The sequence below is a fragment of the Ammodytes marinus genome (genome assembly GCF_949987685.1).
Source record: "Ammodytes marinus genome assembly, chromosome: 19".
NCBI lineage: Eukaryota > Metazoa > Chordata > Actinopteri > Uranoscopiformes > Ammodytidae > Ammodytes > Ammodytes marinus.
The window spans coordinates 1,555,365-1,570,914 of record NC_137223.1 but is presented as its reverse complement, the minus strand read 5'-3'; the positions used below and the strand labels follow the sequence as shown (position 1 = coordinate 1,570,914).

At 40.0% G+C, this 15,550-nt stretch overlaps 2 protein-coding genes across 2 annotated transcripts; one reads left to right on the top strand and one right to left on the bottom strand.

Moving 5' to 3' along the window:
• Nucleotides 1-311: 311 nt before the first annotated feature.
• On the top strand, nucleotides 312-10,554 carry lin9 (lin-9 DREAM MuvB core complex component). The gene is made up of 15 exons (XM_080047564.1): nucleotides 312-371; nucleotides 1,311-1,343; nucleotides 1,824-1,915; nucleotides 4,746-4,859; nucleotides 5,255-5,385; nucleotides 5,574-5,699; nucleotides 5,858-6,015; nucleotides 6,422-6,555; nucleotides 6,693-6,821; nucleotides 7,148-7,249; nucleotides 7,349-7,429; nucleotides 7,526-7,651; nucleotides 8,738-8,920; nucleotides 9,273-9,370; nucleotides 9,546-10,554. Exons 1-15 carry the CDS (start codon nucleotides 341-343, stop codon nucleotides 9,649-9,651), a joined length of 1,644 nt encoding a protein of 547 aa, XP_079903690.1. The 5' UTR covers nucleotides 312-340; the 3' UTR covers nucleotides 9,652-10,554.
• Nucleotides 10,555-10,747: 193 nt separating this feature from the next.
• On the bottom strand, nucleotides 10,748-13,147 carry mixl1 (Mix paired-like homeobox; the record flags this gene model as incomplete). Its single annotated transcript, XM_080048205.1, has 5 exons — nucleotides 10,748-11,325; nucleotides 11,852-11,978; nucleotides 12,115-12,335; nucleotides 12,570-12,887; nucleotides 13,132-13,147. 5 exons carry the CDS (start codon nucleotides 13,145-13,147, stop codon nucleotides 10,748-10,750), a joined length of 1,260 nt encoding a protein of 419 aa, XP_079904331.1.
• Between the last annotated feature and the right edge of the window lie 2,403 nt (nucleotides 13,148-15,550).

The following is a 15,550-nucleotide window of genomic DNA, read 5'->3' as shown; positions in this document are numbered from 1 at the left end:
CCTTGAAGAAGCATTGACCCCACTTTAGCAAAAATTAGTGCAATTAAGGAGAAACTCGATCCGAGGCAGACAATAATTAAAGCGCTGCTTGAAACAATGGAGGGAGGCTGAGTGTCCAGTCAGTCTTCCAATTTTCCGTGTGAATCGGTTCCAAACACTTTACCGTACTGGAAGTTGGGTTAAAAATAAGGAATGTTACTGTGTGTGTTCATGTTTGATAGAACGTGATTATGGTGAATTCTAGGATTTTTTGATTTCTCAAATCGCCCTCTCCAGACTGCGTCCCGACCCAGAATGCATTTTGACAAGGTCTTTGAAAAAGCGGCGCGGCTAATTCAAGATGGCGGAGATGGACCAGCTGTTAGACGAGAGTGAGTAACAACACAAATTCAAGGAGTTTTCGCATTGTAAGCACGCAACGGCCCCGTAGTGGTAAAATACATAAGTGGAGGTCAACTGCCTTCGTTTTTCACGTACCGGATAACGTGGGTTCCGTGCGGAGTTCATAAAGCGTTTTTTAGACGCTGTGAGATACCGGTCTCTCCTGGTCAGCTAACGCTTGTTAGCACGAGAGGCTAACCACGGCTATGTAGGAGTTGAGCAAGTTACTTGAGCTCAACTGCGTAAACAAATAACGTTAGCTTAGCGGTGAGCTAACGCCTGCTAGCCTTCGAACGTTAGAAGCAGTTTCTAAAGCATTAACATAACTGTCTATATTGCCAAAGTACATACGCTATCTACCAGCTATCTGTTTTCGTGGGCATAGTTTATTTTTTTTCCCAATTCTTCATATTAAACGTCCGTTAGCGCTGCTTAACGTTACCAGGTAACGCGCTGTACATCAATTTGACAAGCTGCTTAAGGGAAGCTATGCATTTTTTTCGGCTATTAACAGCTACAATAGTTAATTCAGTCATACTATATATACGTTTCAGTTATTATTATATGCAGTTTGCAACATAGTGTATGGTTAGCTCGTTTCGTTTATGTGATCTGTCCAGCTGATGTTGTGCCCGTGCTTGACAGCTCAAACATGGGGGTGAGGGCCTAACTGCCTGCGCCAGCTAACGTTACATCCAACTTAATTTCACCCATCGTGCTGCTTTCAGCGTTTAAAGGACTGTCTCACATGCAGCAGCAATTTGCAGGCGTTAGCAAAACGTTTCAAAGGAACTTCTAACTAAAGATCATGGCATGATTAAATAAATATATTCATAATTTTATAGTTGGTCAACTATGTGTTTTCTGATTCCCTTCAGTGTGTCACTGTGTAAATAAATTGATGTAGCCCAATTTGTCCTCTTCCACAGGCTCTTCCGCAGAGGCTCTTGTCAGTCTCAAAGGTATGTAAGCAGTATTTTTAGCTGTCTATCTGTACATTTGTTTTGGCACAGCGTGTACATAGGAATCTGTACCCTTTTTCTTGTATGCACATTCATAGTTTGGCAGATGAAGATGATTCTGATTTGATCTTGTCTGCAACTTACACATTGTATACTATAGTTTCCTGATTTTAAACTGATAGGGAATCACATGTCCTTCATTGGATTAGACTTCTATGTGACCCACCATATCAGAAACCCACACTACCTTATATTTTAGGATGAAGATGTACTCTGGGAAATACTGGAATTATTGATCATCATATTTGAATTGGTTCAGTCCTCGTCATCTTAATTGAAAAGACAAGGGTTTTATGTGAAGACTTGTAATTTGATATATTGAATGTATTAATGATAATGAGTAGGTCTAACGCGGGTCTTGTATTAGTCTTTTTTGTCTTTATTTGGAATGCATCATTTGTATTTACTTATTTTTTACAGAGGGGAGTTTGTCCAACAGTCTGAATGAAAAGAACAACTTCCCAAGAGCTCACAACACCAGGGGACGTCATATCTCCGTCACCATGGACACTGTAAGAGAAACCACATTGCTTCGGTTGTCACTGAACATGAAGCAATAGTGGAGCATTTGTCATTCACAACATTATGAATGCTAAGCCTAGGGTTTTACATTGTTCTCAATGAGGAGAGAGCGTCTGTAGCATAAGGCGGCCGCACAGAGAAAAGGAGCAAAGCTTTGCGTGTTTCTTCTGAGCACTCCGCCCTTGTTGTGCGGATGCTTCGCGTTGAAAGTCTCTCAACTTTTCATTAAAAGTGCAGGTGACTGGGGCGCTCCTGTGGCGTAGTTGATAAAGCGTGTACCATATTGGCTCCAGCCTTCGTTGCAGTGATCGCGGGTTCGAATCAGACCCGTGGACCTTTACTGCATGTCATCCCCCCGTCTCTCTGTCTCCCCATTTTAACTCTGTACTAGTAAATAAAGCTTAAAAATGCCAAAAAAACAACAACAAGCAAGTGACGTCAACAGTGCTTTTATCAACAAGCCAATAATGGAGTGTATCGGTCGGGGCTCGTCTCCTTGGCAACCAAGTAGATGGCATTGACCGTCTCTGTTTACCTGGAGAAATGAGTGTTGAAAAATGAGCAATAGAGAGGAAAGCCTGTTTGTGGGAGCAGATTGGGTGAACTTGAGATTCATAGTTCTTTAAGATTAGTTTACATAGTTAACTTAAAAGGGACTGAGAAGCATTATAAAGAAGATTGTGATTATTTAAAATTGGTATGTTCTTTAGAAAGATGAATAATTGAATGACATTGTCCTCCTCAGTAATTAAGGAACTTCTGTCTGATATGCAAGTGTTGCTATTGATAATTACTATTATTGAAGGGATATGGATTGGACATGCACATGTGGTCTTGTGCAAATTTATGGTTTTGTAATTAATTTTTGATAAAAAAAAATTGTGCGGTCTCTGTGTTAAATTGGCGTTCCATTGATTGCCACTCTCACATTGTAATATATACTGTATACAGGTGAAACTCGAAAAATTTGAATATCGTGCAAAGTTTAATTTATTTCAGTAATTCAACCTAAATGGTGAAACTAATATATTATATAGACTCATTACATTCAAAGTGAGATATTTCAAGCCTTTATTTGTTATAATTGTGATTATTATGGCTTACAGCTTATGAAAACCCCAAATTCAAAATCTCAGAAAATTTGAATATTACATAAAATCAATTAAAAAAAGGATTTTAAATACAGAAATGTCGGCCCTCTAGAAAGTATAATCAATCATATGTACTAAGTTCTTGGTTTGGGCCCCTTTTGCACAAATTATTGCCTAAATGTGGGGTGGCATGGATGCTATCAGCCTGTGGCACTGCTGAGGTGTTATGGAAGCCCAGGTTGCTTTGATAGAGGCCTTCAGCTCGTCTGTCTTGTTGGGTCTGGTGTGTATCATCTTCCTCTTGACAATAGTCCATATTTTCTCTATTGGATTCAGGTCAGGAGAGTTGTCTGGCCAATCAACACAGTAATACCATGGTCAGTCAACCAGTTACTTGTGGTTTTGGCACTGTGGACAGGTGTCCAGTCTTGCTGGAAAAAGTAATTCAGCATCTCCATAAAGCTTGTCAACAGACAGAAGCATGAAGTGCTCTAAAATCTCCTAGTTGACAGCTGTGGTGACTTTGGACTTGATAACACAGTGGACCAACACCATCAGATGACATGGTGCCTCAAATCATCACTGACTGTTGAAACTTGACAATGGTCTTCAAGCCCCTTGGATTTTGTGCCCCTCCACTCTTCCTCTAGACTGTGGGACCTTGATTTCCAAATGAAAGGCAACATTTCATTTGGATCAGTGATGATTTGAGGTATCATGTCATCTGCTGCTGTTAGTCCACTGTGTTATCAAGTCCAAAGTCACCACAGCCACGTACCAGAAGATTTTAGAGCACTTCATGCTTCTGTCTGTTGACAAGCTTTATGGAGATGACCATTTCCATTTCCAGCTAGACTTGGCACCTGCCCACAGTACCATAAACCACTGGTAACTGGTTGACTGACCATGGTATTACTGTGCATGAATGGCCAGACAACTCTCCTGACCTGAACTCCATAGAGAAACTATGGACTATTGTCAAGAGGAAGATGATACACACCAGACCCAACAATACAGAGGAGCTGAAGGCCACTATCAAAGCAACATGGCCTTCCATAACACCTCAGCAGTGCCACAGACTGATAGTATCCATGCCACGCAAGGATGAGGCAAGAATTCATGCAAAAGGGGCCCATACCAAGTACTTAGTACATATGCATGATTATACTTTCTAGAGGGCCGACATTTCTGTATTTAAAAACCTTTTTTTATTGATTATATGAAATATTCTAATTTTCTGAGATTTTGAATTTGGGGTTTTTATAAACTGTAAGCCATAATAATCACAATTATAACAAATAAAGGCTTCACATATCTCACTTTGCATGTAATGAGTCTATATAATATATTTAAATGTGTATCTGATTCTGAATCTGATGAAATTGGGGGCGGGACTCGATAAGCCTTAGGCTTCTTCCGTCACCCTTCGGACAACACAAATTAAGATGTGTGAAAGAGATAATTGTGTATTGTGTGGAATTGTCCGAAAGAATAATAAATAAAAAATAAATAAATAATATATTAGTTTCACCTTTAAAGATGAATTACTGAAATAAATGAACTTTTGCACGATATTCAAATTTTTCAAGTTTCACCTGTATATATATTTTTAAAGTTGTACAAGAAAAAAATGTCTTTCAGAATAATTTCTGTCTGGTATGAAAAGGCTTTTTACACTTAGAGCATTATTGCACTATTGATGAACTGCTGTCTCCACTTGTCCTTCCAGCCCACACGGAGCTCAAAGAGGAGCCGTTTGTTTCGGGAGGAGGAGGAGCAGCCCCAGCAGCGTACCCCGTCCAGATCTCCCCGGAGGAGCCAGCGGGTCAGCACCACACCACAGGTAAAAGACACTAAAAGAATATGTAGTCAAAAAGAATGAATCATGTGGTCCTTAATACTCTGACATTATTTTTGAGGATGGTGTGGAGAAAAAATGTTTGGCAGACATACTGTAGCAAGCCATTTTAATAGGTGTCTTTCCCACTAGTGGCCTGCTTGATCACACCCATTGAACCACTGTTATTAGGATGATGTTTTTATAACTTGGTTGCAAGAATAATAATTTAATAATGTGCCTTGGACGGAATCATTTGTGTAATTATTAAATCTTCAAAGCATGGCTTTGTGACATTATACACACTTTTTTTTAGCGTTACCCTACTTAAAGCTTGCGTTACATTTTTTCTTTTCTTTGACTGTTTGACTGACTGTTGTTTAAATTTTTTTTATTTACAGAAATTTTCTAATGTAGTGACACCAGATAAGAAGGCATCTCAGAAAATAGGACTGAGATTAAGAAACCTCCTTAAGCTGCCCAAAGCTCACAAATGGTGCATCTATGAATGGTTCTATTCCAATATTGACAGGTAATGTCTCGCTCTTGCCTTCAGCCGATTGAACGTGATTAATTAAAACATTTCTGTCTTTAAGCTTTTCGATCCGCTCTGATGACATTGAACAAGGTTTGAAGGCTACACAGCAAATGGGTGGACACTTTATAAGAACAGTTTGTAGCATGTTGTGTGAACTATGCTGTTTATTTCTTCTTTTCCAGACCGCTCTTTGAGGGGGACAATGAATTCTGCTTGTGTCTCAAGGAGTCTTTCCCCAACCTGAAAACAAGAAAGTTAACAAGGGTCGAGTGGGGAACAATCCGGAGACTGATGGGGAAACCTCGACGGTATGCTTCAAGCCTTGTGCCTCTACACACCATTTGGATTTCTCATGTTTTTTCTTCATTGTTGTTTAAAATATGTGCAAATGATTTTCCTCTGTATTTTTGTATAAGGCTTTTCCCTCAAACAATGACTTTGCACTGTGCTTTGTTGTCCCATCCAGATGTTCATCAGCATTCTTTGCTGAGGAGCGGACAGCGCTGAGACAGAAGAGGCAGAAGATGCGCCTGCTGCAGCAAAGAAAACTGTCTGACGTTTCAAACTGCAAAGACCTTCCAGATGAAATCCCCCTGCCCCTCATCATAGGAACCAAAGTCACTGGTAAGATCTCTAGAATGAACACACACCACTGTCAGTAGTAACAACCGCCACACTGCCCTTTTTTAATGTCAGGTTATTATTATTACACTCAAATTACTTAAATAGAAAGTCCCAGTTTGCATTTGAAGTATTTGCATGCTGTCCTATGAAGGATCGAGCAGAAAGGTCATTTGATACAATATAAGAAAGATATCAACCAATAGTAATAAGGTGTCGGAAACCTTTGTATGCCATAGTAATAATAATCACATAAGAGAACTTCGAAGAGTGACAGACCTAAACTGTAATTACAGTGGCTGTATTGTAAGATTGGCTTATAAGGAAATTTAAACCCAGTAGGTAGAGTGAAAACGTACTTTATTACCATTGTGAATTCACATTTTGTTTGTTGACTTTTGATCCCCAGCGCGACTCCGAGGCGTCCATGATGGGTTGTTCACAGGGCAGATCGATGCAGTTGACACCAGTGCTGCCACCTATCGTGTCACCTTTGACCGCAGTGGTCTGGGAACACACACTGTGCCTGATTACGAAGTCCTGGTAAGATTTCCCTATCACCTCGCTAATAGAACAGCTTTACTGTGACTGTGTGTTGACATTACATAACAACTTGTACAATTGTTGCCCGAAATGTGATAATATATTCTTAATCCTTTTGGGATGGTTGTGTTTTGCAGAGCAATGAGCCCAATGAGACCATGCCTATTTCAGCCTTTGCCCAAAAGCATCGGACAACGCGCTACATGCAGAACCTCATGACTCCGCCTAGAGGGCTGTACCCGACCGCTACCACTCCCGTCCTCATGGTACTGTCAATCTACATCTACTGACAGATCTAAATGTGCACTTGTCCCCGGTGTTCCACAATTGTTAATGATGATAATATTTGGCCCGACTAAAAATCTTCTTCAGCTGTGAGGTTATCCACTACAGCCAAAAATTCTGTGATGTTTTTGTTGGACATATTTACAACAATCAGGCTGTGGATGTAGGCATGTAAAAGTATATTTAAATATGTCGGTGGTGTCAGTGGATTTACTGTATAAGGACCGTACAAGCAGTGTCGCATCTGTTTTAGTTGTCATTGAATATGAAGAACTGAATTTGTTGTCCATTATTTTTGAAATAACAGGACAATGACCCTCTCATCAACCAGTCACCATGGAGGAACAAACTGCCCGGTGCTGAGGGAGACACTCTGGGAGGATTTCCTGTCAAGTTCCTTGTCCAAGTGGTGAATACTAACAAATGGAATTATATTATCTTGACATCCTAAAAAAACATTTCTTTTTTTACACTTTCTTCTAACAAATAATTATTCTTTTGTGACTAGACAAGGCTGTCCAAGATCCTCATGATCAAGAAAGACCACATCAAGCACTTGAGAGAAATGAACACAGAGGCTGAGAAAATGGTACAATCATCATAATTACAGAAATGAACTTTATTGCACGTTTCTGACATACATACATCAAGCCTAACCAAAACTATGATTGTGATTTCTCTTCAGAAGTCGTACTCATTGCCTATTGACCTAGACTTCCAGAAGCGATATGCCACCACGGTGCTGGAGCTGGAACAGCTTAATAAAGATCTCAACAAGGTGCTTCATGAAGTTCAGCAGTTCTGCTGTGAGGTGAGTCCACAGATACGCTTCAGTCCCATCAATAATTATTGCCTCTGTAGCTAAAATAAAATGACCTGATATTTATAGCATCTATGTTCTTTATTTTTGTTTATTTTTTTAAATACTTTTCATTTGGGCCCGTCCGATATGGATTTTTGGGTGCCGATGCCGATTCTTTTCTGAGAAAAATTACGATAACGATTAAATCGTCCGATAATTTTTTTTTTTTAATCCCAAATTTATATTGAAAATTTTCACTTAAATATATATAAATACTTTATTACTGTCAATGGGTGTACAGGAACTTTTTATTTATTGAAATATGCATTATCTAAAAAAAACAAAAAAGTGTTGCAAATATGTCTAGTGACATGACAAGTGACATGACACATTTTTAAACTCAGAACATTAAGTATTTTATGTAACTGCACCCAGCCCTCTGGAACTCCCTCCCTCCAAACATCAGCATCTCAGACTAGATAAACTCATTAGAAAGTCAACTCAAAACTCACCTCTTTAAGAAAGCATAATTACACCTGACTCCACGTCCACTCCAAACCTTATCTTTAATTTGTCTGTATTTTGTTTTCTTTTTCTATAAGTATGATTTTCTATATGTTTGATGTAAAGTGTCTTTGAATGACCTCCAATAAAGCACTATATAAATTCTATATAATAACTATAGTAATATCAACTACTATTAACAGTCACAAGATGACCAATGACTCTGCTATTGGTGTCAGGGGGAACTGTCAAGTGTGAATTAATCTAATGTATTACAACACACCTGCTGCTGCTGTTAATATGCTATAAGGCTACCTCCGGGGCAGCAATGCATCTCACTCAAAATGCTGGAATTTAAAAAAATAATAAAAAATCTGCGGCCATTTTGCCGAATGCCGATTTTCGGCCGGCCGATATATCTGTCGGGCCCTACTTTTCATACCTTTTTAAAACATACACACAAGACATGTACAATAACATGAACAAAGGAAAGGGGCCACACCAGGATAAATATGTTGTATTATATCCATTGTTGTTGATCAAAACTTATCCTGATTATGTAATGATGGATCGGTGTGTGTGTGTGTCCAGCTTGCTCCAGATCAGGGCATGGTTCCGGCCGACCATCCCACAGAGCTGCGGCGGCGCTGTGAAGACGAGGCCCAGCAGATGGTGCAGCTGAGCAACTCACTGAAAGACGGACAGCAGAGTGTGACCAACCCCAGCCTCACACACCTCATCTCCCGCCTCACCGCCCTGCTGCTACAGATCAAGGTGTGAACGCGCAGTCTGTCATGAAGACAATGGAATACTCATTGTGTTTCTCCAGCATTTTATTACTGCGTTCATTGTGAAAAACATAGTTATGGTCATTAATGGCAGAGAGGTTGGCAAACATTTGGCAGCAACACCATAAGTCTGGTGTGGACTTCTTTTCTTTTTTTTTAATATTTTTGGTGGGCATTTATTGCTTTACTAGACAGTTTGGAGACACAGAAATAAAATGGGGCAGAGAGGGGAATGGCATGCAGAGAACGACCACGGGCCGGATTCGAACCCCTGGTCCGGTTTATTCTACTTCTTTATAATCTGCTCATTACTATTTCTTGTGATGATTGTGTTTCAGTGTCTGGCAGATGGAGGAGACTTGAATTCGTTTGAGTTTAAGTCTCTAACAGATTCCCTGAATGACATCAAGGCATCAATTGATCCATCCAACCTCAGGTAAAAAGACCCTGTAATCTTTCTAATTACACTTCATCTGTGTCTGTAGCATTCATTATTAATTAAACATGTTGTGACAAAGTATTCTACAAGTCATTGTCGCTACCAATAACTATTCTGTCAGCCTCACAATACTACATGTTTCTTATACTATTTGTCTTTTTTGTTTTTCTAGTTGCTTCCAGAATAACGTTGAGATCCATGTGGCACACATCCAGAGTGGCCTTAGTCAGCTGGGCAATCTGCATGCATTTTCTGCCAACAACACCAATGCAGTCTGAGTACCTGCAGCATCCACACACAAACACGTTCATGCACACACAGTAGTGTGTTCTTTTGAAGATGGTGCTTTTCACCTGAACTTTTTTCAAGACTGCAAAAAAAATGTGGATGTTGTGGCCCACCACCACAATCAGAATTTGGATGTCCCAGTGCAACAACTCAGAGTTCTGCCCAGACTCCCTGAAGCACTGCTGACGGGAGGGGAGGATGTCATAAAGTATTTTATCCACCCATTTTATTGTATGAAAATGTTGGGGCACACCATTAAACAAACACCTGAAAGAGTCTTAAACTATGGCCACATTTCCACATCTCCAAACCCCCAATGGTTATTTATTGGTTCCATGTGCCAAACATTGATTCTTACAGTTTTTATAGTCCATATTTATTTATTTTTGAGTAGGTGTGTGTATGTTGGTTACGAAACGATATTTTGCTATCTCTAAAGTTCCCCCCTGTAAGAGTTGTGTTCTGTTGCTCTACTGATGGTAAGCACAGGGAGGCTAAAAAATGTTTTATAAAATTGTTTATTGTAGATAATTGTACAATATCTCTGATTATTAGGACTATCTTCAACATTTCTGCTGTGTATTCAGAAATGGCTTTTGTAATTTTGTGTGCACTGAAAAGAGATTTTGGTATTTTTGATAAAGGAGAACTCTGGGGTTTTGATGCCTTTTACTCCCTAAGATGATCTTGGCATTTCCATATTTGGCATGGCTGTTGCTGCAACCCCCCCCCCCCCCCCCCACACACACACACACACACACATACACACTAAGCCTGCATCACTGATGTAACCTCTAAAAATTCAAGTCAACAGTCTTTTCCTAGAGAATCTCCTTTTTCAGTTTTGTAAAGTTGTATATGAGAGTGCCTCAGGGCAATTGTATATAAATGTTTCTGTCTTTTTATATTAAAAATAATATTGCAAAGCAGCATTTGGTCTTAAAGTTTTTATTAACAGCTGAATACAAATAACCGTTTTATTTACTACTTTACAATAAATACAAACTTTCCTTTTAACTCATACAAACAACCCTAATGCCTCTCATGACACATGTAGCTGTCTTTTATATAATGTCTCATGATACATCACATAAAGCCACTAAAGCCAGCCATGGCCTCGTTTTCCCACTCTGAGTCTGAGTCGGTGAAGTCTTGCGCCTCTGTAGAATGGATGGGGGAGAAGTGGCTGAACCTGTCCCCTGTGGTCCTCACATGCGTGTACTGGATTTGGCATCCGTTGTCTTTTGGAGACGACCTGCTGAAGTTATTCTGGGTCGGGATGGGAGGAATCACCACTTTCATCTCCGGGCCGATGGTCTTGTTGGGTGGGAAATTGTCATATTCAACCAGGACCTTTGGACTCTGGTTGGTGCTCACGTTGGCCTCCATCTTTGGCGGATGCTCGTTCTCTTTGGGATACAGGTGGACGTTACAGCACGGGACGTTGACGCTCAGCTCACGCCGTTGCATCTGCTCGGACTTCACTCTGGTTTCCTCCTTGTCGTAGATGAAGGACACTGGCGCGTGTTCGTAGCTGTTGGGTTTGGCCTGTATGCCGGCTCTATGGGTATCCTCTGTGTTCTGATGCATTGTGGGTCTGAAACTGTCCTCTAGTCCAAAACCTCCTATCCTGTGGGCCTCCACTCCATGGCTGTTGTCATACACTGAAGGAGAGAGAGAAAAAGAATGAAGAAATTATTATTATTATTATTTCAGGTGTAGAAATGCATTAAAAAAGATATTTAAATACGGAGTCTGATTCTGGAGAATGCTTGTCATAATCTCAAATGTCAAATTTTTCTTCTCAAAACTAGTGAATGTCTCCACACGTTCCGCTACCTGCCTGTACTGTTTGTACACTGCAATAAAATCCAGTGTCAGTACAGAGGCTCTGTAAACGGCTATGTTGCTAGTTATGGTGGGCCCCCTTTTTTTTTTTTTATAATATTTAAAGTTAACAGAGCCTTGGATGTGTATAAACACCAAAAAAAATGGACAGGTAGCAGATAATGAGGAGATATTAACTGATATGGACTAAAAGCTATTTTGTTAAGTTTGACTCCACCTTTAATTGGCAAATTGCCATTTCAAACTTAAAAAGAAGGGGGACTTAGAGGAAAAGCTCCACTGCATCCGGCTTTCTTGATCATTGATGTGAACTAAACCTAAAACAAAATGACTGATAAGTACCTTTCTCTTGGCCCATCATGCTCTGGAGTTGGCTAAAGGGGCCGGCTGCTGGCGCGTTGCCGACCTTCATAGACACTGATGAGCCGACTTGGCGGCGAGACTTGGCCCTTCTGTTCTGAAACCACACCTGAAAAACAAAACAAAAAACCAACATAAGCATAGTTGATACACAATAAGATATGGACACGGAAATCACAAGCGAGTGTGGTTTAACCAGTTGACGTTGGAATATTTGAATTTGGGATTTCAATTGTACACATTACCTGAATCCTGGACTCCGGCAACCCGGTCAGAACCTCCAGTCTCTCTCGCAGGTAGATGTCAGGATATTTGGTGTCTGAGTAGACTTTCTCTAGCACCTCAATCTGCTGCTGGGTAAAGTTGGTCCTCTTCCTCCTGTGTGTCAGTATTGCCACGCATTTATCCGCCCTCGGTGCAGAGTTCGCAGAGCTGAAGTAGTTTGTAACTTCGGCCGCTCCGTAATCTGAAAAGGAAACACAGGCTTGAATAAATAATGACGTTCGTTATGCGGGAGTCACAGATACGCGACACTGGACTGGTGCGTAAATTACGCACGGAACCATCTGTAATGCCGTGTGACCAGTGGTTGTAGTAGGATAATATGCAGCTTGTCACAAACGGTAGCTATAGTAACACAGGAAGTTTAATACGTAAAACAAGGGTTGTTTTGAGAAGAGTGAAGATTCCAGCCACCAACCTGAGTTTACCATGGTGCCCATCTGCATAGGTCCTTCGTGATACATCTGGAACTGATTCAGATCCCCGACCCGCATATTCCCATGAAGCGACATGTTTCTCTCAGGCTTATCCAGCGAATGACTGACTTTGAGAGCCCGGCCGCTGGTCGGGGATAAATACCCCCCATGATCAAAGGTGCAGCTTTCTGCACGTGTGAATGGGTCAACCATCAGCGGCCGGCTGGCACTGCGCTGGCCGTGCAGCCGCTTCAGACGTCTGCAGGCCCGCGGAGGTGTGAACGCATCACACCTGGGACGGTGGAGCGGCCGCAGCTCTCCTTTTAAAAAAAAGAAGAAGAAGGTTTTAATGGAATTTGCATGCGCAATACACATCGGCAGTGAAAACATTTATCCGCTTTGGAATGGATGAGGCGATAATGGACCTTCAAAGAGAGACAGTCGGAAACTGCCATTTCCTCACACAAGGGTTGAGGTTTGATGCTCTGGTTATCAGAATATTTTTGTCATCTAACTCCAGTCAAATTTTGTTTGGATTTCTAAAACAATAAAATAGGCCAATACCATCCAGCAAGGCCATGCTCTTTGTAGCCAGTTCAATCTGTTTTAATCTAGCCAACATTAGGTAGTTGTTTACATAAGATAACATAAGATAAGATAGAACTTATTCATCCCGAAGGAATTTCCTTTGCCAGGTTGCTCCAAAATTACAGAAACAAAAACAAAGAATTCAATATAAGTGAAATATAAAATTTATTAATCGTTCTTACATAAATATACAAATTGTTATAAAAATACAAAGCATAAATGAAACGCAAAGAAGCAGTGCCTCATAGAAAAGTGATGGTGACATGTCATTTTGCACATTTAGGAAATATTGCTCATGACGCATGATAGTACATACATGATACAAACATGATGTACATGATCCTAATATGAGCATAGTAGCCTACATAACATGTATATGATACATATAATTGGTATTTCATTATGGCAAACAACCCCTAATTAAAACATTTCAAACTTCTTTAATGATATGTCATTCAGAACGTATTTAAGTATTTCTAAAATAGTCTGCAACTAGACATATGTGCTTACAGGGTTTTATTTGTTATTCTTTCTTTGGTAAAAACATCTTAGCTTTTTGGCTAAAATGTCAAATCTTAAAAAAAAATATATATTTTTTTTTAAAGATCCAGATTTCCTGAGGTCTGTCCCTCAACACTGAGTGATGTATGAAGGAAGTAATGCTGCCTGCTCTATCAGTGGCAGCAAAGTGAATCTCAATACACAAACCTCAGTTCAAACGTGCTCAGGAGTGGGCAGTTGTTATTGAATGGGTGGCCTTCATTTGACTCGGAGGGGGATCAAGTCAAGGGGTCAGATCGCACCACAGACAGACTAATTTGTTCACACATATTTGGACATGATTTGTAGGGATGAGCTTTTGTGGTTGGATATCATTATTTTTTATATTAGACGGAGTCTTTGTACATACTTGAGGGCAATAAGCTAAATGTTCTCATATTTGGTGACTTTGGGTTTGGGGTGACATGGTTATCGCAATGTTAAAAGAAGGCCAGACTTTTTACTGCATCCTCATTGGTGGGATTCATGGGATACAGCTGTAACAGGGTTTAAGTCATCTGGGAATGAATTGCATGTCTGGCACTATGAGTTTAAGTTCATGCTAAACTGCTCTTTAAAGAGAACTGTGGTATGCATGGACCTAAAAACAACTAAACAAAAGGTTTTCTCTGGTTATATTCTTGTGGGAAAATGACTTGACAGCCATTGTGTCATTTCACATCCACAACAGCACTTTTTGATCTCTGAGGATTTAAGTTGTGCTGAAGTGTGGGCTGCGTCTCTGCCCTTTTTGACACATACATCATTGTTCAGGTAGGACGTGATTGTTGGTCAAGACGGTCACCTTTCACAGCTTGCTTTGTCTGGTGGGCTCCTAATTGGGTATTGCCTGTGTGCACAGACCAGATTGCTATGCTAAAATCAGGCTGTTGAAGTTCCTGATCTTTTGTAATGGACAATGACACCATTATGAAATGAACATTAAACGCCTCATACATGTGGCCACAACAATTTTCTACAGTGGCTAACGAAAAATATGAATACAGCATTGCAAGTGCAGGGATATTTTTGATGCACTTTTGCTTTGAGTGTTTTTAGTCAGAATGCTGATATATTGCAGTTAACAGACTGAACTTTTAAACATCAAACAGTTAAAAACACTGCCGGCCATTTCCAGTTGGCAGCTGACTGTAGACACACTACAAAAGCATATTCACACCTTTTTTTTAAAGTCTGACCACTGCTCATCCTTGAATTGGCCTGATTTAAGTGCAGAGAGACAGGCTAAATTATCTTCACAAGTTTGCAGGTATATGTTAAAATGTCAGCTATGTTATGGGCTCTTGTTTTGAGTTCTGTCTTTGTGTATTTGATGGATGTTTTCAGGAGCTACAGTACATATATAGTTTCCAAATAGAAATGTGTGCTCAGTGTGAATACTGATAAAATGACAAACAGTTAAGTGATGATTGTTTTGGTTATGCAGACGTCGTCTTAGCACATACTAGTTTTTGTTACTGTTATAAAAAGTATACAAGTCAGCTGGATGGATACATCTGAAATCGATATTAGGGTATTGCAGAGGAAATTGACATGAGTGTAACAGGAAATGTTTGTACAGAAATGCCAAAGATGTTTTTTGGGGTCATTTAGAAAAAAATTCACCGTTTTTGCTACGAAAAAGAAATCACAAGTCTATTGTTTCACCTGCCACAATAATGTAATAACCAAATTTGATGTATCTTATGTTTTGATGAAAAAACATGTATTGCAATCCTATTTAAACTGGTCCTCATCCAATCCTAAGTACTGCTATTGGTATGGGCCTTAGAAATCCTGCATCTGTCATGGAGTCATTTTTTACCAAAAGAACACAAAAGATTGAACTTTTGAG